The sequence below is a fragment of the Benincasa hispida genome, chromosome 7 (genome assembly GCF_027475165.1).
Source record: "Benincasa hispida cultivar pf3 chromosome 7, pf3_genome.v1.1, whole genome shotgun sequence".
NCBI classification, from domain to species: domain Eukaryota; kingdom Viridiplantae; phylum Streptophyta; class Magnoliopsida; order Cucurbitales; family Cucurbitaceae; genus Benincasa; species Benincasa hispida.
The window spans coordinates 61,003,506-61,028,138 of NC_143484.1; the positions used below are offsets into that span (position 1 = coordinate 61,003,506).

Genomic DNA, 24,633 nt, shown 5'->3' on the forward strand with positions numbered 1-24,633 from the left:
CTATTCAGGGCCAGGATTTCATTTGTGCAAAATACCTACTCCCCACACTAAAATCCTTTCTACTGTCCTCACCAATTTCTCTCCAACTCTTCCTCTTCCAAATATTAGAGACCATTCATCCAATCCTTGGAATCCTCAAGAATAATAAAGTTATTCTCACGATGGTGTCCTTGATCATGAAGAGCTGTTCGTGATCAAAGAAAGAGGATTTTCCAAGAAGCTACGTTTTCCCTTTTCTCCATCTTCAATAGCATGTTGAATATAATGTTTATTCTCCATCGTTCTTTGTATGGATTGTTGTGATTTTATTTCTTTTAAATGGAAAAATTGAATGCAAGATGATCTCACACTTCCGCAAGAATTTGATTCCCTTCATTGTTATCCCGAAGGACATTATTTGTTCTCTTATATTTGACAAAATAGTTAGTTAATTTTGATTTCTATGTGCAAGATTGGTAAATCAAACACCCAAACATGAACATTAATAATCCCAAACAATTAAAATCCACACATTTAACATCCATGACAACACTTATTAATATAAACTACAAGAAGAAATTTCAGGTCATATATGCATAAAAATTAATGCGAAATTGATGAGATCGGTTCATCTGAAAAACAATGTGCTCACATTCACCAACTTGAAATACATCTTACGAGCTAGAAAGCACGTTTATTCCAGCAGCAAAATCTCTTTTTGACAATACAAACCACAAAGTGCTCCCCAACACCATAAGAAATTAAACAGCAATAAACAAACGTTCAAACAATTGCTTGAGAGCTTCCCAGTTTCCACCACCCAATTCAGAGCTCTTGCAAATATTCTGCGTAGTATTTCAAGAACAAAATCAGGGGGGTCTATCTACAGGTATCTCTCACTAAAACCCAAATAATCCCCTATCCTACCTACATGATATGAGACATGTTAAGAACAATGACAAAGTTAACTCATCAACAAAAGATATTTTTCTACGGATGACCAAATACTAGAGGCATTGATGCGGAAAAACCCAAGCTTAAAAACCAACTAAAAACTAACCTTTTGGCTCTTCTGCCTGTAACTACTTCTCACTTTGACGACATCTCACCTATCGCAAAATAGTCGTAGCCCTAAAGCAACTATTTTAACCCCCGGTTTGCCAATCGGGATCACAGATGCCCAACCACTGCAAAATTATAGCAGAGCCCGATCGCAATTTCTAAAATACTAATGCTTCACGGAGCCTTTGCTATGATTTTGTAATGGGAACAACTCGGGATTGATGGTTTAAATTGTGATCATGACCAGTTTAAATTAAAAAGAATTCTGAAAGCCTCTCATCTTTTTTGCAGTGGTTGGGCGCCCAAGAACGTGAACAACAGGAGATTAAAAACAAAAACTGCGATGCGATGGGTGATACACCGTGACCACGACAAGAAGTTCTAGGTGAATACTATGTGATGTAGGTAGAAGATTAGTTTTCATTGATTGTTAGGATTGTGTCATTCCATATTAACGCCTCATCTAAGTTGAATCAACCGTGAAAAAATCTCTCAACAAAAGCTTTCAAGTCGCAATCAGTTTTATAACGAAATCAAAATGGATATGAAAGCATAGAAACAGAACCTTAACCATATCACTTGGAGTTATTGTTGATGTCCTGAAGCATATCATCATAAGGATCCCTCCTACCAGGAGCCTGGCTAATTTGTGCGTCCCACTTCAGCTGAGAATTATGGCGCTCAAACGTCCAAAATCCGTAAGGACGAAGAGGATAGCTCCACATCTCCTTCGTCTTTTGGCACCGATCCTTGACAGCGTACAAATGCTCTCGGAATTTGCGATCCCTCTCTTTTGGATCCTCCATGAGTCTTAATACCAAATTCTCAGCAAACTCCATGACGAACTTCATTTCTAATTTATTCCTAAGAAATTAACGAATTAAAAGAAGGAAAAAAAATACGCCTAATAAACGAATCATCGAACATGAAATTCACTTGAAATCATGGTTTCCTTTCCGCTCAAGAAAACCTAAGCAAATAGTTCAATCGTGAAACTAAATTCAGGTGAATCAGAAACAAAGTTTATCAGCCACAATCAGGATCTATGTAAATCTACTTTCTCCTACAATAACCTAAGAACCAAACCGGATCGATAACTTCTCAAGAGAAAACCCTAAGTTTAACGAAACACGAAAATTGCAAAAATATTGAAGAAAATTTCTGAATTCAATTGCCAAGAAACAATTGAGGCTGCGATAAAAAGCCAACATCAATGGAAAGCTTACCTCGAAAGTCGATTGCAGGAATTGAGATTTCTTCCTCAGTAAACTGCAGTTCACCCGCGCGAGAAATGCACTCGTAGAATGAGCAAAATCCATATAATTCCCATTATTTGCCACAATAGGAGAACTTAGCAAGGCCCAATCTCAATGTATTTCAGGCCCAAAAGGCTCAATTTCCAATATATTGCAGGCCCAAATGGCCCAATTACACTAGACCATCGACTAGCTTGGGCCTTCAATGCATTCATTTCGAACAAGCGCATGGCCCATTTAATTAATTAATTTGCTTTACTAATCATTTTCAACACTTATTGAAGATGAATACGGATGCTGCTTGCAACCTCAGACCTTATGGAAGATGAATACGGATGCTACTTGCAACCTCGTGGTCTGTGCCACTATCTAGGTTGGGTGCTTCATGATCAAAACGTTGCATATATTTGGTTGAGCTTAAGTTCATACAATGAGGTCAAAGGTTCTTGAAGTTACAATCATCTGCGAAAACCTAAAAAGTTTATTCTCCGTAACTATGTAGAATATCCGTGTGATATCTAATTGTTTGAAAGTGGTAATATCCTTAGTAGAGTCAAGTCGAACCTATCTGAGTTTCATCTCTTTCTTTCATGTGAGATAGAGTCAAGATTTCTTATTATACTCTATTACACACATACCTCTGGTTGAACATGTATAATCTCATTTGCTTTTTGTATATCTGGAGTGATTTATTTTTCTTATGGATATTCTGTTGGTTGTTTAGGTTAAAAAAAATCACAGCTTGAAAGGAATTTTTTTTTTCCTTTTAATGGTATGATGCGATCACCAAAAAAAATGGAAGTATTAATATCACCACATATGAGGTAGGAACATTAAATATCATTGAATAAATAACAAAATACCATAACTGAAAGTTTGACTTTTTCTTTTTGTGTTTTTAATAAAATTGGAGTCAAACATTTAACTTTTAACTTATAGTGGTTATAAATATCTATCACTTCAAGCATAAGTTTTGTAGATAAAATACATATTACTTTAAATGTAATGGTTTGATTCCTTATTTTTAGATTGCAAAATTCGAAGAAAAAAAATTACTAATATCTTAATCGATAAAATTTTATGTATAATTTGATAGATTTAATAAGTTTTAATAAGGTGATGATTTCACGAATATTTTGAAAATAATATAACATACGATCATAAACGTGTACTTTTCAAAGTCTATGACCAAATACACATATTATAGAAGTTAACCTAAATATATTCCAATGGATTAAATTGTATTTCTTATACAAGAAAGATTTAAATCTCCCGCCACCACTCATTATTTAAACTTCAAAAAAATGTGTCTATAAAAGTGACTAGCCAATTAGAGAAAAAGAAATGAAGATAATGTTAGTTATTATTCATATTAACTATCGACTAAAAAGAATTGTACAAATCAATTTTTCCTCACATTTACTGAACTTCGAAAAACTAGGCAGACTCTAGGCTCTAGAAAAAATTTGGCACGTTTAAAAAATATTGAGTAAATAGTAATTTTTTAAATATATATAATTAAAATACTATTTTAGTCCATTTACTTTTAATAAATCTTAAATTTACCTCTGTATTAGTTTATTATTGATTTTTCAAAAATTTATTTGTTATCAATTAGCATTTGAACTATAAATATTGAAAATACATTCACATGTTGCACCTCCTTTTATTAAAATTATTATTATTATTTAATCGATTTTGATAAAATGAATTTTTAGAGACAACATTTTAAAATTTGTTGAAAGTAAAATAACTAAAACCTTGAACAACTAAAATTAAAGAAATTTAAAGTTGATAGATTTTTATAATATAGTGAGAAAATGGTATTTTAAACCCCAACAAAATTTGTGATTTATGTCTTGAAGAAAAAAACAAGGGTGTGAACATAGCGCATTGGGGAAACTAAATTTAGGTAAATCTTAAGTTTCTCTTCATACTAATTTATTAGTTCATATTAATTTATTGAATTTTATCTTTGATAGACGTTGATAGACCTATATTAGTTTTTTTTTATATATATATTTCTGTAAATAATTTACCATTTTTCAATATGTGAAAATTTATCTTTTTGTTATCTATTAGTATTTTAACTATAAATTTTTAAAACATATTCACTTATTATACTTCCTTTCATGAAAATTAAATTTGTGGGATAAAATTTTAAGATTTATTGAAAGTACAAGTATTAAACTTAAACGGAATAAAACTAAAATTGAAAATTTTTTAAAGGATAAAGACAAAAACGATATTTTAACTCGTAATATATATGTTTTTCGAGAAAGAAAGAAAGAATAAAAAGGTGGGAATATAAATGCATTAGCTAAAATAACAAAGGTGAAGCCTATAAAGAATGGGCCAACAAATAAAAGCAAAGAAATTAGGAAATAAGTTGAAGGATTTGGTTCCCAGTTTTAGTCCATAAATTTTATAGGTAAGGGATTCCACCGCCCTTTTCAAACTGCACCTACTCTTTTGCTAATCTAATTACCTTTTTTTTTTTTTTTCTTTTTTAATTGTACCCATAATTTCTTCCTCATTAAATATTATTATTTATATTAATATTATTATCCCCACTATTGGCTTGTGAATGTATGAGAACCTTTTTCAAGACCAATAACCAAAATCTCAAACAGCCTTTGTCTACCACTTCAAAATGTTAGTCTCTCCACTTCTTTTCTTCTTTTTTTCTTTTTCGAAAAAAAAAAAAAAACTATTTTATATATTTCAATCGTCTTATTGCTCTTCAACCTTTTTGACTATTACAAAGTAAACCAAATATATTTATTTATTAAAAAAAAATTATTTTGTAATTAATTATAAGAAAAAAATTACCTTTTTTAGTCACTCGATTTTGGATCTAATTTCTTTTTAATCTTTAGGTTTCAAAATGTTACACATTTAAGCTCCGTTTCACAACCATTTGGTTTTTAATTTTTTTTTTTTTCAAAATTAAGTCTATTTCATCCACATTTTTTACAATGATTTTCAACTTTTTAAAGTATAATGGTGGAATTCTTAGCCAAATTCCAAAAACAAAATAATTTGTTGAAAACTACTTTTTTTTTAGTTCTCAAAATTTTGTTTGATTTTTTAAACGATTGGTGAAAAATAGATAACAAAAGAAGAAATTGGAGGTGAAAGTAGTGTCAATAGATTTAATTTCCAAAAACAAAATGGTTAGATGGAACTTTAGTTATTAGATTTTGATTTTCGTTTTTATTTAATTTCTAAATTTCAAATTTTTGTTTCAATTCGAACCCTATATTTCAAGATTTACATTTTGAAACATTGATTTTAACTATATGCTTATTTTCCATCTTTAATGTTAAATAAAGTATGTTAATAAATTTAAAAAAATTATAATTAATTAATTTTTACTATTTTTCATCATTTTTAAAATAAAATTTAAAAGTTCACTTCATAATTATTTTAAATTAATTAATAGATATTGACAACTATGATTGAGAATGAATATTCAATGAAAAATGAAATATAAAAATATAAAATCTTTAAAATTAGGGATTAAATTGAAACCAAAATCATTTAAGGATTAAATGTGTAATAATTTAAAACTTAAAATAAATTGAGATGAATAAGTATGTAATATTTTTGAAACCAGTATCCAATGAAAGGTAGAGGTATGACAAATGTTTTTGGCTTAATTATATGAGTGAGAGTTTTAGCAATTGTCGTTACCTAATATTCATATTCAGTTGCCTAATTCCAGTGAACTCTATTCCCCTTTTATGACAGACCCTTGATTCTTGCGATGCAGTTGTTATTTTTTGGGGAGGTTTTGGAATTGGTGAAAGCCGCTGCTGCCGCTTCCAATGAATTATTGTTCCATAAAAACCTCTAAAATTATATTATTTACATTATTTCTTTTTTCAAAAAAAAAAATAAAAATAAAAGTTTTTAATTATGTGCAGTTTCTTTCAAATTTTATCCCAAAAACTGTTCAAAGGCATTAATGGGGATGCGGCCTTTTCTGGTGGCCTTTCCCTTGACGTTCAAACATTTCAAATTTTCGTGCCCTATTACACTACACCATTTTAGCCATTGCTATTTCTAAACAAAACGGTGCCGTCTCATTGTTCATAAATGATGCTCCCTCTCCCTCCGTTTGCTGGGACTAATGGAGTAATTGTCAAAAATATTACTTATATATATCTTTTATATATATATAAATAATTGGCATATGGTTTTAAGGGCTCATCTGAGAGCATTCTAGATCAACATCATACCGGAATCGAAACAAAAATTTAACTTTTTTCTAATAACACATTCAAATCATCACTTCTTGGATGAAGAATTTGTGATTTGGATTAAAAATAGTCCCTTGGAAAAAAAAAAAAAAAAAAAAAAAAAAACAGAGACTACATGCATAATATTTGAGAAAGAGTATGCAACATTTAGTAAAGATTTAATAATCGTCAGTTGTGATCTTCATCAAGATTCCATCGATCGAGAATATTTAGTCATTTAAAAAATAAAATTTTCGTTCGATCCATCGATACGAACTCTTGAAACAATTAACCAAAAAAGGTACTATTTGTAAACGTTGAAAAAATGATTACTAACGAAAAACAGCCTACCAAATAATTTGGATTCTCCAAATTATGCAATGTATTGATTTTGTGGTAATTGCATTGGTAGAATTTTAGCAATTGTAATTAAGCATATAGTCAAGTTTTTTTTAAAAAATATTACGAATATAATAAAATCTAATCATGATAATCTTTTATCATTAATAAACATCTACCAGTAATATGAGTTATCACTCATAAATTCCTACTGCAATATGATCTAGTAATTATCAAAGTAAAATTTAAATTTTCCTATATATGCAAATAGTTTAGATATAAAAATTATTCACAATCATCCCTTGGTTTTACTTTAGTTTTATCTCATCCATGCAAAACTAGGAAAGGGCAGAAAATAAAAGGGAGATATAAAATATAAAAAATGGAATTGTTAATTTAGAATTATAATTACCGAAATAAGAGGGACTGGTGGTAAAATACTGATTACTCTATAGTACAAAAATTAGGCCACCTTCCTCCCAAAAAAAAAAAAAAAAAAAAAAAAAAAAAAAAAAAAAAAAGGCACCGCCACCCTGTACACAAAAAGGACATTAAAAACACCGCCGCGCCGATTCGATAGCCATGGTTATAAGATAATTAAATATATCTTAAAAGAAAATTGGCCTTTCTTTTTTTTCTTTTTCCTTTTTATTCTCTCCCTTTACTTTTACGTCTCGTCGACTAAAATTACGAGAAGCCGCCAACGTTTAGTAACGGCAGTCGTCACCGTCAACTCTCGTGTTTTTTCTTTTTTCTTTTTTTTATTTTGATTTTTTTTTTTTAACTTTCGTCCATGATAACATCGGCCCCATCGGCCCCACCGTCACCGTTTTCATCAAGCCAACGTTCCACCGGAGCACAATCCATCTTGTGACGGAGTTTCCAATCCAGCGCCTGACACGCACGTGAGCAGTAGTTAACGGCACCACAAACGGAACACCGACGGAACTCATGCCGTCTCGTCTCCGGCCGTCCACACCCCACGTGCGAACACAGCCTCAGACCATGCCCAGGCGACCCCCCTCGTGCCTCAAACCACTCCGCCAAAAACTGACTCGCCGGATGAACCTCCGGCGCCGGAATATTGCAACCGAAATCGCTTAACAACGGACATCCCGAGCCCGTAATGTGCCGATGGTGAGGAGGATGAATGCTCCACGTGAGACACGAGCGCGATGCAGCGACGGAAGAAGCCGCCTCCGACGACAACACGGCGGCGAGTTCACGCGCGTTTGCCTGAACAAGAAACCGTCGACCCTCCGTTATGTTCTGGCGAACGCCGTAACCGTCTTGAAGGCAATGACCAAGTTCCCTAAGGGCGTCGATGTGGCCCAGAAACGCCGCACGAGCACAAAGCGCGACTCCGGCACGGAGGTCCTTATCGTTTTTGGATCCACCGCTGCCGTTAAACTGAATGACGGCAAGTGAGTAAAGAGCCGGCGCGTGGGAACAAATCGCCGCCTTCGCCATCAACGACGCTCCGCTGCCCCGATTTTGCAAACAGTAGAAACGAATCTGAATAAAAAAAAATCAATGCCCCAGTCGCTAATCAGTTATTAAAATCATTAAAATCAAAAACAGAAAAGGAATGTTTATAGCTTTCAAAATGGGATTAGAATAAAATAAGAAATCAGCAGCAAATTAAAAGAATATATTAAATTAAAAACTTACCATGCCAAGTGTATAACAGGCCTCGACATTTCCGGCATCGGAACACTGTTTCAGAAACCGGTGAGCCGATTCCGTCCAGTTCCGTGCCCTAATTGCGAAAGTCTTCTGAGAAGCTCTTGATAATACCATTGGATTAAGTCCTAAACTGTTTAATCTTTTGCATCTGAAACCCAAAATCCAAAAATTAAAATCCAACCCATTAACCCCAAAAAAGAACCCCAAATTAAAAAAGGAAAAGAAATTACGTTAGCAAGATATTGATGAAATCGGAGGGGGAAGAAGCAGCGGAGCTGAGATTAGAGAGAATAGAAATGATGAGGTCGTCCGGCAAGGAATCGAATAAATCGGCGGTGGGTATTTTGGTGTCGGAAGAGAGCTTATTCCTTTTCCGGCAAAAGGGGCGGTCGGCAGCGACATAGTGTGTTCTTTTCCGATGATGGTTGTCGGAAGACAAGGTGTTTGGTTGAAGTTGAGGGTAAGATAAGCCTGTTCGAGTTCTCATGGATGATGATGATGATGATTCTTTTTCTTCTTTCAGCCCCTTCCTTTGTGGCTGTTTCCTCTTATTAAATCCACCAATCCCTTTATTTTTTCTTCCCTCTCCTTTGGGTAAAACACAAAAAGCAAATGCCAAGCTTTATATAGTTAGACCAAACTATAACACTCCCTTCCCCAACCATTTCAAATATAACTTACCCCGTAACCATCCTAAATACCCAGCTGTCACATGGAAAATTTTATGCCTCTTTCTTTCTTATTTTGCTCCACCTTCTCTCTAAATTACAAAAATCATCCCTCATAATTACAATTACACTTTTAGATTTTCATCAATATCAAAATTAGACCGTCAAACCTACAATATTCATACAAATTAGACTCTCAAATTATTAAGAAAAATATATCAACTCCCAAACTTATACAATCATTACAATTTTTACAATAATATAAATTCACTTGTATAAGTTTTAGGTTTATATTTTTACAATTTAAAATTTAAGTACATAATTACAGCTACTACTTATTTTAGGGGTGACTTTTACGATTTATTTCTTTTTAGAAAATTCATCATGATTGCAAAAACAACCTCTAAAGTATAGCGATAGTTACAAGTACATCCTTCAAATTTCTTTGAGTATTAAAATTATATCCTCAAACTTACAATAGTAGTGAAAATTAGACCTCTGGATAATAAAAATCAAACCCTCATACTTGTGCCTATAAGTCTTAAGGTCTATTTTGTACATTTATATAAGTTTTATAGTTTAATTTTTAAAACCAAAAGTTTGAGAGTGTAATTATAATTATCATATGAATTATTTGATTATTTTTTTTTTTGTTGAAAAAAATCAACATAATTGGAAGAAAAAGTAAGTCATTGTGTAATTAGAATGAGTCAAAACCTACTAGTAATAGTCCTAATATTTTTTAGGTATACTTTCAGATTTTAACACCGTTTTTTTCCGACGTGTACCTGAGTCAACAAAAAGTTGAATCGAGTCTTTAATTTGGTAAGGTTCGTTCTATTTATTTATACTAATTATATATATTAAAACGACTAATTCAAAAAATAATGTTTCTAGATTGAAAAAATGGCGCTATTTTTAAGAAAAATGAGGTGTCTTGAGATGAAAATTTCTGCAACGGTTATAGTAAACAAAACATCCTGAAAATTGTTTTTCCTTTTCCATCTATTAATGGAATTTAAAATATTTTGCTAACCATTGTTTTTCAACTATTTAGAAAGTTGTTGGGAGAAAATTAGTTTTGAAATTCAAAAATCAAATTCCAAAATAGGGAAGCAATGAAGATCCTTCAACTTCTCACACTCTCTACTCTCTACTGTAGTTTGGTCCACTAATCTCATAAATCCACGTTGAAAAATTCAAGCAACTCTATTTTTTCTTATTTTCATTTTTTACATTTATCAAAAAAATTCAATTAACAATCATGTAGATATTCAACTCTATCATAGGGTGTTTGATCTACAAATTTAGAGTATGTTTGGTTTAAACTTTCAGATTTTTTAAATAGTCTGATTCCATCCATTTCAGCAGTGTTACACATTTGTCGAAGAATTTTATTATTAATTAATTTGTATTTATTTTATATATTCATCAAAATAATTTTAAGTACATATTTTTTTTTTAAGTCTTTCTAACTCAATATATTAACTTCATATTTCAAAATCCAAAGTAATAAACTCAATGTGCTAAACAACTCTACTATGAAATGAGGACACGGTAACTTGAGAAAAAGAAAGAAGGTAATAAATAAAAGACTAAAAAGAAGTAATAAAATCGGGGAAATGACGTGGATCTGTTGAAGTGATATTGACCACTCATGTAAGAGCAAGTGGAGCCCACATGTCCCCTTGGTGGCTGCTTCTGGAAGTAGAGAAGCATTTTCTTTTAGTTTTGAAGACTGCTGGAAATGGGTATTGATGGATGGGGTCCCACATCGGAAGGGGCCGTGTTGGAGTTGCTTACCACTTAACGCCGCAGATGGCTCCCGAAATCAACGTACCTGATTTCCCAGATCTTGTGAGATCGTAACCTTTTGTTGATTAACTCGTAAAAGATTATGTAATTTGATTTTTATATTTCTGATAATTACTCACTAACCCGCTCTTTGAAATGCTGCGATTTGGTTGGACATTTACGAGTCGACAACAAAGCTTATCTTAATCTTATGATTCTCATCTTTTTTCTCTTTTTAGAAGTATATATTTTTCATCCATACGTTTTTTAAGTATACTTTCATTTGCTATTATTCTTTTAATTTACTCTCTAAATTTAAATAGATTGTCATTTTTAAATTTCAAGTTTCACACTTCTAATCTTGACTTTTCATTAAAGACTCACTTTATACTTATAATATCAATCTTAATTCATTTAAGAGAATTTTAATTAAATTTTATTATTTTTCATCACTAATAAAATTAAGTTCAAAATTTCATTTCATATTTTAAATTAATTACTAAACATTAACACCAACAATTCAAATTTATTATTTAACTAAATTCATGGGTCAATCTGAAACGAAACTCGAATTTGAATAGTAGAATTGTAACATTATTAATGTTATAAAGGCAGAAACAACCTGAAACCATAAAAATCACAACTTTCAAACACAAGAAACTATTTGAACCCAAGGACTTCACATTGTCTCCGAGACAAATTTACTCACCTTAGTATCTAAGTTTAGAGAATAATTATCTCTAAGGATAGAACAAATTACATTTCTTATGAATGTGACACCCGTTCATAAGATCAACGAACTAAACTTTGTATATATATCAAACTTCTTCCGTAACTTTTGAAAATGGAGAGAAATTTTAAAGAAATAAAATGCTACAGAAAACGTTGAGAAAACAAATTGAAGAAATTACATATTTATAGATTAATTCGTGGTCATTTGAATAGTAATGTCTTTTTTTTTAATTTAGTTATTTACGAAGTGATGCAATCATCTATGAATAAACATAATTCATGAAATTAAAAATATGTAATCCTACATAAAAAAGTTACCTACCATTTATTCCAATCATTAATGGTAACTTACAGACTATATTTTTAAAACGTAGATATGTAACCCTTTTTTTCTTCCGAAACTTATAGATTAAACCAAAACCGAGGGAGGGAGAAACGAGTTATTTTCGTATTAATTTCTAATAATGAATTTACAATTACAGAAAATGTAAAAAGGGATATCATGGAACGGGTCCAAAGACGTAACAAAGCGACGTCGTATTTTTTTTTTTTTTTTTTTTGAAAATTATTTAAATTAAGTCGCTTTCGTTTCCGTCTAAAGGGAGATTTTGCAGAGATTGCGCTTTTAGTGTTTGGGGTATTTGAGGGGATGGCTTATGGTGTTTGTTCAATGATTTGAATCTGTATCATCCTCTTGCCCTGATTGGACTCAATTTGTCCATAACCCAATGTTTTAAAAATGATTTGCTTATGGCTTATGGTGTTTGTTTTAATGTTGCTATATATTCTCAAGGTATCCGTCATGTGAATTTCTTTAATGACTCAAATCATTCTTATTACTAATTAAATTTATGCTGTTCTGGATTATTTTAGGTGAAACTATAACTAATTCAACTTATAAATTTTTTCATTTATTTGAATCTAATTTAAGTCACACTTACCTTAGTAAAAAAAATAACAAATCGATGGTAATGTTAAAAGTGGGCCCTCTTTGATTACACTTTGAGTTGTTTACTTGTGTTTTGCATTCATGCTGATATTTGTGATAATTTCCAAATTAGTAATAAAAAATGCAAACTAATTGACGAGCGAATGATGCTCAATAGAATTGCGTCTGAAAATTATATCGTATTATTACGGTTATTGTTATGATTATCGTTATTGTTACTATTCCATTGAAAAAAATTTGAATTTTGACACATTTATGACCCTTAAATGTAAAGGTAACGATAATAACAACAGTAAATGTGAAAGAATCATTGTTTTAATTAAGTAAACGTGATCAATTAAAATTCAATTACATTAGAGATTCTGACTCATTATAATTGATCAATAAATGAAATTTCATTATTATAATATCGATTTTCATTAGAGAGTGATAAACATAACGTCAATCCAAACCATATAACGGAGTTGGGTTGATGGTGTTTTTTTCAACACCCGTACATATCCTAATTAATGGTTGAATTATGATTCCAAAACTATGTTTAATTAGGGGGAAAAACATGTTTATCGTTTAGATATAGTTAAGAAATATGGAGGAGGAGAGTATTTTTGAGTTGCAAGTTGATTGAGAGGGACGCTTTAGATGAGGAGATATTTGAAGGGATTGGGTTGGATTAGGGCTTCAACGAACTGACACGTGGACAGATAGTAGAGTCATACTGTACATCCGAAGCTAATCCACTTTAACCAAGATAACGCCACGTCATTCTCCATCTCAAAGCAAAACCTCCACACACACACACCCGATACCTTCTCCTCCTCAGTCATAAGGAACAACAACCATAAAATCCCTCCCTCTTTTTTTTCTTTTTTTAATTATCAAAATATCAAAAATATTATTAATAATAATATATTCTCTCTCTCTCTCTCTCTTTAATTTTCTTTTTCCTTTTGCTTTTCTGTCGGACAAAGTCTTGCCAGTTTTCCCTTTTTTCCTTCGTCTACTTCCGTGTACGTATTTATCCATCCGTCGTACTGTCTCTTGTATCTCAAACACACCTCATAAATTCCTTTGGATTTTTCTTTTTTTTTTTTTTCGTCTTGAGCGAATATATATATATATATATATTAAAGAAGGTAAGTGTAAAAAAGAAGTTGAGAATTACGTAGGGTTGGAGATCAGGTAGGATATTGTTGAATTCATATCATTGCAATGAAACGGTTATGTGTACGTATGAACAAACAAAACAACAGTAATTTATTGTTGGAAAAATTATAAAACCTATCCCTAAAATATGGTATTAAATTTAAGGGTTCAATTTTAATAAATAAAAGTTTAAAGATGTAATTACAACTATAAATATATTTCAACTATGATTTTTGCAATTTACTTTTAATTATTTAATGAAGTGGTTTGGGGGAAGGGAATTGGGAAAAAAGGATTGAAATTTACTCCATATTAAATAGCAAGGCAAAGCAAAGGCAAGTACTTGGACACGTAAAAGGCAAAAAGCAAAAGACTGTGGAGGCCCCGCTCCGGCCAGCCCGTCACGTGATAACTTTGTCCCGCAAATTTGTATGGTAAAGTAAGCAACAAGACTCACTCACACGCTAACCACTGTACCACTGAAAGTGGGGGATCCAAATCCTATTCCAAATCCCAAATTTTGAGTGAATTTCAAGTGTTTTAATCAAATTCTACACTTGCACATGCCAGCCTCGTCTCCCATTCTTTCGAATATTCAAATGACTCACCAACTCGAATAATACAAACTATCTAATTCAAATTTAATCGGATTTGGTGTGTTTGTTCTTAAATTGGGTTAGATCTCAAGTTGAATACATTTTTTTTTTCAAGTCAACCTAATCTAACTCGAACTACATGTATATTAATAAAATTTATATGAAATATATATTTTCAGTTTTAGAGTTTATGATGAGGGAATTTATGGGATAATTTTTATAGTAAGCTTTCAGTTGAATTTTTCATATTCCTCTTTTTAGATCCGTTATGATATTTATATTCATTTAAAGTTTGTAATAGATATTATCAATATTTGGTATATTAGATTTGGATTTTATGAGATTTTAATTATTAATAATATGTTGTAGATAAATTTAAGTATTTTAAATCAATAAAGAAAAAAGATAATAACCTAACAACCTAAATCGAGATTCGATTGGAGGCATTATTAAAAATTTTCTAGTAACCAATAACCAACCATTCAAAAATTTTAGGTTGGTCTAGAAAACTCTCACGACCCATGAATCGAACCTGTGTATACCCCCTATCCTCCTACTCCCGGTACGACATGTCGTTAATTGCATATTCTTTGTTATTTACGTTAACATTTTAGGCGTTTTGTTTTCCAACTGGGATTTATTTGTTTGGTAATGATGATTGAGAAATAAGATGATGAGCTATCATGCAATCCACATGCATGGGGAGCCTCAGATCGCCGTTGAATCCTTTGACTTCTTTTTTTTTTTCTTAAAAAGAAAATATAATTTTTATTATTTTGTGGGGGACAGTTTTTATTTTTGTTGAAAGGGGGCAGTTACGTGGGGTCCAGTTTTGTTAGACGGGTAACGGACAGCTCAGCTCACTTGTTCCCTATTTATCTGATCTGTGATCTTTACACGTGGCAGCATCATAGCGACGCCCGCTTCATGGGTGGCGCGATATTTTGTTGCCACGCAATCTAGTCCAACGGTGTAGATGTATGAAATGTCACATGATCTCCATACCATGCACCTTCACCTTTTTTTCCAAAAGAAAACTTAGGTGCAAGCGGCTGCATCCATCCATTTGTGCAATTCATCCAAACCTCGATGAGATTGTGTGATGTGGTATAATTTTTTGTAAAAAAGTAATTTTTTTTTTTTTTTAAAAAATTGAATTAAAAAAAGAAAAAATAGGAAGAGGTTGCATCTAATTATTCTCCTTCTACTCTAGGTTTGTGGGAGTTTTTTTTTGGAAATGATTTTTATTATTATTATTTTGTTGATATAAAGGATTTTAAGAAATTTAATTATTTGGGAAATATAAACTTTTGGGGAAAAAAGGAATATATGGTAGATTTCTACTTGATAAGAATCGTCTCGTGACAGGTAGGTTTTTGGGTTCCACTTTAAATGTGTTTCTTCCTTCTAGACAAAAATTGAATAAAAGTTAGAAAGAGACTGTTTGGGCTGATTTTTCCATTCTTCTCTGTACATAGGAATTTTGATTTTTAAAAGGTGAGTTGAATTTTATGTCCATTTCTTTTAAAAGTAAAGTTCCTTTGATAATTTTGGAATTTTTTTTAGTATGATTATTTTATTAGATAAATATAAAGTTATTATCGAAATCAATTAATGACATGAAAAATATTTTCATGTATCTTATAAATATAGTGAGATATTTTCGTCTTTTCAAGATTTAATGTTAATAATAATGATATGAATAAATGAATGAATAAAGGACACTTAATTTATAAACTACATGTGGAAGACTCATTCTGGTTCCTTTTGAAAGATGTCAAATTAAGTGCAAAGCAATAGAGAAAATGGCAGAGAGTGGTTGTGGAAATTTTAATTTGTGCATCGAAATCAAACCCCAAGAAAAAAAAAAAATAAAAGATGAAGCAAACCAATTGAGTACCTTAAAAGGTTCTCCAGTCTCTCCAAATAATAATAATAATAATAATAATAATCCTCACAAATAAAAACAAAAACTTAGATTTTTTTTTTTTTAATCTCACATTATTCTTCATTCCTATTTTATTGGGATTCAAAAAAAAAATTTAAAAAAAAATGCAACTTAAGAAAAAGGAAAAGATGCATTTGGGTGTAATTATTAAAAATGAAAAAAAAGGCAGAGTTTAATTAGAGAATTTGATGGAGCAGCGGCGTTGGAGGATGTTGCTTAACGTATTAGGCAACAACTTTGTTAAGCTTTGGTTTAAGGCTCCCAATGTTGGAAATCTAATCACGAGCCGCACGTGATCCCCATCGGCCATCCTCCAACCACTATATAAATAAATAAAACTACTTCCTTGTTTAACTTGTGTCTAAATTCATTATTTTTCTTATTTTATAAACATGGATTTAATCAAATAACTAACATGGGTTTGACGTAACAAGCAATGGTTCTTTCTTCATAAACTCTAACCCGTATCCGTGAGTGATGATGAATCAAGAATGCAATTGTTTTTAAGATTTTGTTTGATAACTTTTTTTTTTTTTAATTAATCATTTTTTTTTATCATCGTTTTCATATTTTTATGAAAAATAGTTGAATTCTTAATCAACTTTTTTAAAAAGAAAGTTTAAATTTTCAAAACTTTGCTTGGTTTTTAAAAATATTGATAGAAAGTTGACTCCAAAACAAGAAATTTAGAGGTGGAATGAGCGTTTATGAGTTGATTTTCAAAGACTAAAACTCTATTTGGTAACTATTTGGTTTTTGAAAAATTTATTCATTTCCTCTCAAATTCTTATCATGGTTTTCATCTTTCTTAAGTAAAATAATTGAATTCTTAATCAAATTCTAAAAACAAAAATAACTTTTAAAAAACTACTTGGAAATTTTGACAAACCCAATGTGAAATTTTGACTTGATATTTAGTTCTAAGCTACTAACCTTAGACATTATTTGGAAACTATTTCGTCTTTTGGTTTTTGTTTTTGAAAATTAAGTTTATTTCTTCCTCATTTCTTATAATGATTTGGATATTTCCTCAGTATAATGGTTTTAAATTCTTAGCCAATTTTCAAAAACAAAAGCAAATTTTTAAAAACTATTTTTTTAGTTTTCAAAATTTGGTTTGTTTTTTAAACCATTGATAAAAAGTAGATAATTAAAAATAAAAAAAAAGAAAGAAATTTTGAGATGGAAGTAGTATCTATAGGCTTAATTTCACAAAAAATAAATTAAAAAAAAACCAAATGTTGTTTATCGTTTGAGAATGGGAGAAAAGAAAATGTGCATGTCTCTGTTATATTTTTTTTGTTATGGGTAGATTTTAGCCTATGGATAGTGTGAGCTCAGAGAACCCATGAGGGTGATCAGATAATCCATGAGGAGGTGAAACTAGAGTAAGTTCAAAGGACCTATGAGGCAGGGGGAATCTAGAGTGAGTTCAAATAACCCATGAAAGAGCCTCGAGTGAGCTTAGAGAACTCATGAGGGAGTTTAGAGAAGCTTAGAGCGAGCTTAAAGGACTCATGAAGGAGCCTAGAGGGAGATCAACAAGCCCATGAGGAGCTTGGAGGTAACTAACAGAACCCATCTGGAAGCTCAATGGTAGCTCAAAGGATGGATGGGAACTTAGAGAGAGCTTATATGACCCATGAAGGAGCTTAGTGTTGGGGTTGATGCCCTAAATCTCGTAGGGTCCTATAGTTTGTAAACTTTGTGTGAACAAACTTTTATGTGATTAATAATATATGATATTTTTATTCATTTTTTCTATAAAATATGTGATATTTTAGTTGCATTAACCACAAACCAATAAACTAACATCCAAGGTTGTCGTTGTAACTTAAACATGTATGTGGAGACATACAGGTGGATCATGTTCAAGTGATAACCTAAATAGTATGTAGTATATGGATAAGGCTGGGTACCTTATCCTAGTGACACTACGAATATGACCCGCTTTGTAGGTGTTACAATTGTTGTAAAGTGCTACAAATGATCTTATCTTGATCATTCATGTAATAGACATGCAACCGGAGATATTCTATACAATGGAGTTTATATAAGACCAGACCACGAAATGTTTAGTCTCATTATATAAAACCATTCATAATAGAGAATTTTATTTCACCAGGATGACCATAGGTAACATGACTTGAATCCTGAGTGAGTTGTGAACTTCTGCCTATGAGGGCGGCCATTTGATTTGTATAGGTGAGAGTGGCCAGATCGTCGACTCAATAAGCCTACCATTTTGGGGATTCGTTTGATTCAGGAGTTGAGAACTTAGCTACACAAGATGGAATTCCCTCATTTCCCAAAACAAGGGTAAGTAGATAAATTGTTCCTTTAACGGCTAATTCCGGGTCTTGAACAATGTGGCGCAACACCCTCCCCTGGCTCGAGAGGGGTTTAGTCATAAAGGGACTATGATCTGTTGTTCATTAAAGTGATCAGTGATACTTAAACAGTTAGATGTAACTAAAGGGGCAAAACGATAATTTGGCCAAGCTGTACTTATGAGCAATTTGTTCATCTTACTGTTGGTTGATTTTATCCAATGAACACAGAAATATATCTGTAATGCGAAGAGTGTAGCTGTCGGTCTTTAGTGGAGTGCCCGACAGTTAACGAATGGTGGATAATGTAATTAAAGAGTTTAATTAATTATTCATGTACCATTTGAGCTTCAAGCAATAGGTACTAAGGTCCCTTTGGTAGCTCAAGATCTTATAGGACGGTATGAATTTGCCTCCGAAATAGAAGACAACATCCAAGACGGAACTATAAGACCCTGTTCATTTTACTAAAACCTAGATTGTTCTGAGTCCTATGTTACAACCCTCCGTGGGGATCGTCGCGGTAAACGACTAGCTGGTGCTGCATATAAACGACAACAGGCGCAACATAAGAATCTCACGGTTCAAACTAACGAAGGAGACTCTAGGACAATATTGACACATTTTCTTCACCCACTTACTATGAACCACTTCCCTCATTCACCTTGCTATTGACCCATGCAAACACTTTCCGTATGGAGCAGTCGAGGTAAATTTGACAAGAAGCTGAGCATGGATCTCACGGTGTGAACTCTTGAGGACGTGAGAGCTAATAACTATATATCAAATATATTGTTAATCTCCCACTGAAGTGTTCTAATTTGGGTAGATTTATACTTAGGTTCTTTTTGGATAATAAAACAACCCTAAGTTTATATGGTTTATCCAAGTATAACTCTTTATAATTAGATTTTAACCTATGATGTCTAGGTGATAAACCATTTTATTACCTCACATCGCTCACGTATGCTCATAAAGCAATGCTCAATAATTCGGCCATAATCCCCGAGTAGGAGGTGTTCCCTAAACCGTCAATTTAAGTACCCCCAGCTTTAGACATGATTATATACCGGTTGAGTTTGTAACCTAGGTTTTATAAGTTTTAACAATTAAAACAAGTAGTCAAACTACGTAAGCATGCAACTGTCGTTTATGGATTTTAAATGTCTAACCTAATTTTATAACAACTTATAACACTTTAGACATGCTATTCATCCATAACATACATAAGACATTCAATATTTAATATAACACTTATATTAAATACAAGAAACCCTAACATGCATACTATATATTATAACAATTATAACATACTTTCAATGCATGTAACATGCTTCCTACGGTGGATTTTCAATCTAAATGGCATACTATATGCACATACAAGATTTATTTAATTATAAAATACATCAAATGCATAAATAATTAAACACAGACTGATATGGTTTTAGTTTTGGCAAAAACAAGCAAACAGATGCCTAACTATTACAAATCAGCTTCAAAAACGTCTTTGAACCACTCGAACTGCTCCAAACCGAACCCAAACATCTTGAACCGGGCTGGTTGAGTCTGAACCGGACAAGCCACAACACTTTGTGGCTAAACCGGATTGGACCTTAAGAAAATCGGTCAAACCGACTACTCTCAGTCGAACCTCAAAATCTTGCAAAGGCCAATCGTGTAGCACTGAAGGCTATCGTCTAGCTTCATCGCCTTGTGTTATGAACAACTACATAATCACTTAGTATTTTCCTGAGCTAAACGATCGCTTAGTTCTATCGTATAAAACTACATGATCACTTGACTCCATCGCTTAACTATCGCTTAGTTCTATCGCATAGAACTAAACGATCGCTTAACATCATCGCCTAGCGGTTTCATGTCATCGTTTAGTATTCGCCATAGCTAAAAAATCGCTTAGCTCCATCGTATACGCGTTGCTTAGCATTTCGTAGGTAAGCAATCGTTTACTTCCATCGCATAGAAACTTCAACGCATCGCTTAGCACTTCGTCTAGACGATCACTTAGCTCTGCATCTAAATGATCGCATAGTACCATCATATAGTAAATTTATCTAAGCATTCAAATTCACTAATTTTGACAAAATATAAAGCATGCTCTTGCAAAAAACAAGTGAGTTTCAAGAAATACTTCTTGTAGAACTTCTTCAAAGCTCCTTCTCCAGCTACTATCTTCTCCAAATCTTGTTGTAGACCACCTCAAGATCTTCCCCACTATTCTCTTGGTGCTCTAGATTGAGTTGTGGGACTCAAAACAAGTTTGAATCAAGGGATAAGAGAGAAAAGCTCACTACAGCGACCTTGTTGAAGAACCCTTTCTTCAACTCAATTTTTCTCTAAAATTCTCTATAGATTGCATGCCCGATTTTCACCCCAATCTCTTCATTATATTGCAGATCAACATGCAAAGGAGAGACTTGCATGAGTTGCAGCTCATGCTTGGAGAAGACAAGGTAAAATGATTGCTTTTGAATGAGTAACTAAAGAGATGGATAATGGAAAATCTTGTTTTTCCATTTTTTGTGTTTTGTCTCTTCTTTTTCAATTTTGTCTCAAAAATCAAATTTTGATTTTATAAAATCTATTTTGATTTTAAAAATGCACATTTTAATTAATTTAATATCAAATATTAAATTAATTTTAACACATATCCATCTTTATTTATTTAAATTATATTTAAATATATAAAATTTTCTATTCCATTTAATTCTCAAATTAAACATGTAATTATATCTCATATAATTACTAATTCCCTTAATTCTAATTTGAACCTTTCAAATTAACTTATCACGCAATTCTTGAATTAGTCCTGAAGGATCTAATATCGGTGAGTTCTTTGAGCGTGTTCGGATCGCTCCGATCTCACAGTGATCGAAATACAACAATATACATTCAAACATACAGTTATGCAAACAAAACTTAATTATCGGCATACTATGAACAACAAAATCATAAGGAAAAGAGTTCCATACCAGTTGAAGATTATCTTCAAACTTTAGAACTCCTGCGCAGCGGAATCCCTCCAACAGATCTACCAACGCCCGGCGGGAATGTCAACTGCAACACGATCAACGCGAACACGAATGCCGCAACGGGGACGACACCACCACTAATGAGCCTCGGGTATTCTCAGAGTGAAAACCCAAAGGGTGGGTTTTGGTAAATTTGATAGAGGACGAAGGAAAATACGAATCGTGTAGGCGATAAGCAAATGGGAGAGAAAACAATGTTATCGTATGGCAGAAATGCTTATCGTCTAGATGAGTTACACGATCGTGTAGGATTTACGAAACGATCATTTAGGAAAAGACATACGATTGTTTAGCTAAATCAACACACTATACGATCATTTAGAGAAGTTATCCGATCGTGTAGGCGAGAGAGTGTGATCGTTTAGGCGCGAGGTATACGATCGTTTAGGCGGAGAACACTATCATATAGGCTCTCAAGCGATCGTTTACTTTCACCAACGCGCGCTTCACGAATTCTTTTGGGTGATCTGATGGACGATCAATTGAACGATTCAAAATTGAAACATTTTTCATTTTAACCCATTGGTTACCATAACCGACGTTGCCCGTTCAAACGTGAATTTTGGATTAATTATCATATAATTAACCAATTAATTAATTAATATTATATTTATATCCTATAGTTTGATATCACATATCTACTATAGTATTTTCTCCTCTATTTTATATAAATCATATTTATATCTAATTTCTTCCAAAATAATGTATCTCATACATTTAGCCAATTATATCATATATAATTAACCAGTCAAATTATATCATATATAATCGAACTTCCTCTTGTCAATTTGAACATTTCAAATTAACCCAAATACTAGTTCTCAACTTTATCCAAGCTACCTAGAGAACCTAATGAACCTGTGGCTCGAAGCTCCAACGGTACGTTAATAGCTGACTAAACTCTTTAGCCACGAGATCCATCATCCGTTAATTGTCAAGCATTCTACTAAAGACCAACAACTGAACTCTTCTTATCACAGATATATTTCTGTGTCCATCGGATATAATCAATAATCAGTACAATGACCCTTCACAGATGCTCGTAAATACAGTTGGGTCAAATTACCGTTTTGCCCCTGCAGTTACATCTCACTCCTTAAGTACCACTGATTCCTCTAATGAACAATACAACATAGTCCAACTATGTGTGAGCATCTCTCAAGCCAAGAGAAGGTGTGTGGGCCACATCTTTCAAGCCCTAGAATCAGCCCTTAAGGGAGCCATCTATCTACTTACCCCTGCTTCGAAGAAGAAGTGAATTCCATCTTGTGCAGCTGAGTTCCCATCTCCCAAATCAGATGAATCCCCAAAATGGTAGGTTTGAATCGGTGACCTGGCCACTCGCACCCATACAAATCAAAGAACCGCCCTCAATGGAAGGAGTTCCCAAGACCCTTAGGATTGAGGTCATGTTACCTATGGTCATCCTAGTGAAGTGAAGTCTCTGTCATGAACGGTGTTATATAACGTGACAATAACACTTTGTGGTTAGGTCTTATAGAAACTCTTTGTATAGGATGCCCTCGCTCGCATGTCCCCAACACGAATGATTAGAATCAGACCATCTGTGACAAGTCACAACACTTGTGACCATAATAAAGCGGGTCGCGTCCGTAGCGTTACCAGGATAAGGTTTCCCTACTTTATCCATATACTACAGACCATTTTGGTTATCACTCAAGATATGATCCACTTATATGTCACCACATACATGCTTGAGTCACATACAGATAACCAGGGATTTTATGTTTATTGGTTTGTGGTAAAGTAAATAAACAAGTAAATGAGCAAAAATTCAAAATGTGAAGTAAATATCATATATTAACAAACTATTTACAAACTATAGAACACGAGACTTTAGGGCATCAACCCAACATGTCCGTTACGAGCTAGTAGGGGGACCTTGCAGACCGACAGATCATGGGCTCCAACGATCCAAGATTAATTGGCTAAACTCATTAGACCAAATTAATATTCATTCATTAACTAATGGGTTACTCCGATAAAGCCCATAGTTGCACTCCCCTTACTGTAGATATATTATGTCCACATGATTTAACCATAATTAGCAAGTCGACCCTTCACAGGTTGTTCGTAATAACGGCTGGGTCAAATATCTATTTTATCCCCGAGATTACGTCTTATTCCTCAAGTCCCTACTGATCCTCTAATGAACGACTGGTTTGTGATCCAATCACTAAACCAAACTCTCTCAGTCCAGTGAGAGGGTGAGGCCCCCTTTTCAAGACCTGGATTTAGTACTTAAGAGAACAACCTTTCATCTATCCCTAAATCGAGTAGGCGTTAACTCCGTATTTCACCCTATGTCCTCAACTATCTAACCGGTCTTACTCTTGAAATGGGAGGTTTATTGAGTCGGTGCTGTTGAGCCAAACCTTAACTATGCAAATTTAAGGACAATCCCGAATAAACATGAGCTCATAGTTAGCTCAGAATTAAGATCGAGTTACCTAGGTCATTTAGGTGAAATAGTCAGTCTTAAACAGTAAACAACGTTATAAAGTAAGAGTGACTTATTTCTTGGTCCTGATCTTATGCAAACTCATTGCATAGGACGCCCACACTCCTCATGTCATAACATGTACGAATTAGGATCACATCGTATGTAGCACTTTACAACTCTTTGTAACAACTACAGAGTAGGTCGCATCCAATGGTGTTGCTAAAATAAGGTACTCAACCTCATTCATATACCATAGATCATTTTGACTATTAACTCGAATCTGATCTACTCTTATGTCTCCACATAAAGTTCAAGTACTCATACAAAAGTAATGAGTCTTAGTTTATTGGATTTAGACTTTTATACAACTTATGAGATCAATAACAAGTATAT

General features: G+C 32.8%; 2 protein-coding genes across 3 annotated transcripts; both read right to left on the reverse strand.

Moving 5' to 3' along the window:
- Positions 1-612: 612 nt before the first annotated feature.
- LOC120080854 (NADH-ubiquinone oxidoreductase) lies at positions 613-2,399 on the reverse strand. Of its 2 annotated transcripts, none has more exons than XM_039035507.2 (3): positions 2,268-2,399; positions 1,607-1,894; positions 613-824 (listed from the first exon to the last, which is right to left on the reverse strand). In XM_039035507.2, the coding sequence occupies exon 2, from the start codon at positions 1,890-1,892 to the stop codon at positions 1,617-1,619; it is 276 nt and encodes a 91-aa protein (XP_038891435.1). In that variant the 5' UTR covers positions 1,893-1,894; positions 2,268-2,399; the 3' UTR covers positions 613-824; positions 1,607-1,616. The 2 variants fall into 2 exon arrangements, with proteins under 2 accessions (XP_038891435.1, XP_038891434.1); XM_039035506.2 differs by having other exon boundaries at positions 1,607-1,905; positions 2,268-2,396.
- A 4,857-nt stretch (positions 2,400-7,256) lies between these two features.
- On the reverse strand, positions 7,257-9,467 carry LOC120082134 (HCP-like superfamily protein with MYND-type zinc finger). The gene is made up of 3 exons (XM_039037376.2): positions 8,797-9,467; positions 8,552-8,714; positions 7,257-8,395 (listed from the first exon to the last, which is right to left on the reverse strand). The coding sequence occupies exons 1-3, from the start codon at positions 9,051-9,053 to the stop codon at positions 7,661-7,663; spliced, it is 1,155 nt and encodes a 384-aa protein (XP_038893304.1). The 5' UTR covers positions 9,054-9,467; the 3' UTR covers positions 7,257-7,660.
- Between the last annotated feature and the right edge of the window lie 15,166 nt (positions 9,468-24,633).

Coding starts and splice junctions, on each gene's coding strand:
- LOC120080854 (XM_039035507.2), bottom strand. CDS start 1,892: ATGAAGTTCGTCATGGAGTTTGCTGAGAATTTGGTATTAAGACTCATG.
- LOC120082134 (XM_039037376.2), bottom strand. CDS start 9,053: ATGAGAACTCGAACAGGCTTATCTTACCCTCAACTTCAACCAAACACC. Junction 8,715..8,796: donor TTCATCAATATCTTGCTAAC/GTAATTTCTTTT, acceptor TTTGGGTTTCAG/ATGCAAAAGATTAAACAGTT. Junction 8,396..8,551: donor CCTGTTATACACTTGGCATG/GTAAGTTTTTAA, acceptor TTTTTTATTCAG/ATTCGTTTCTACTGTTTGCA.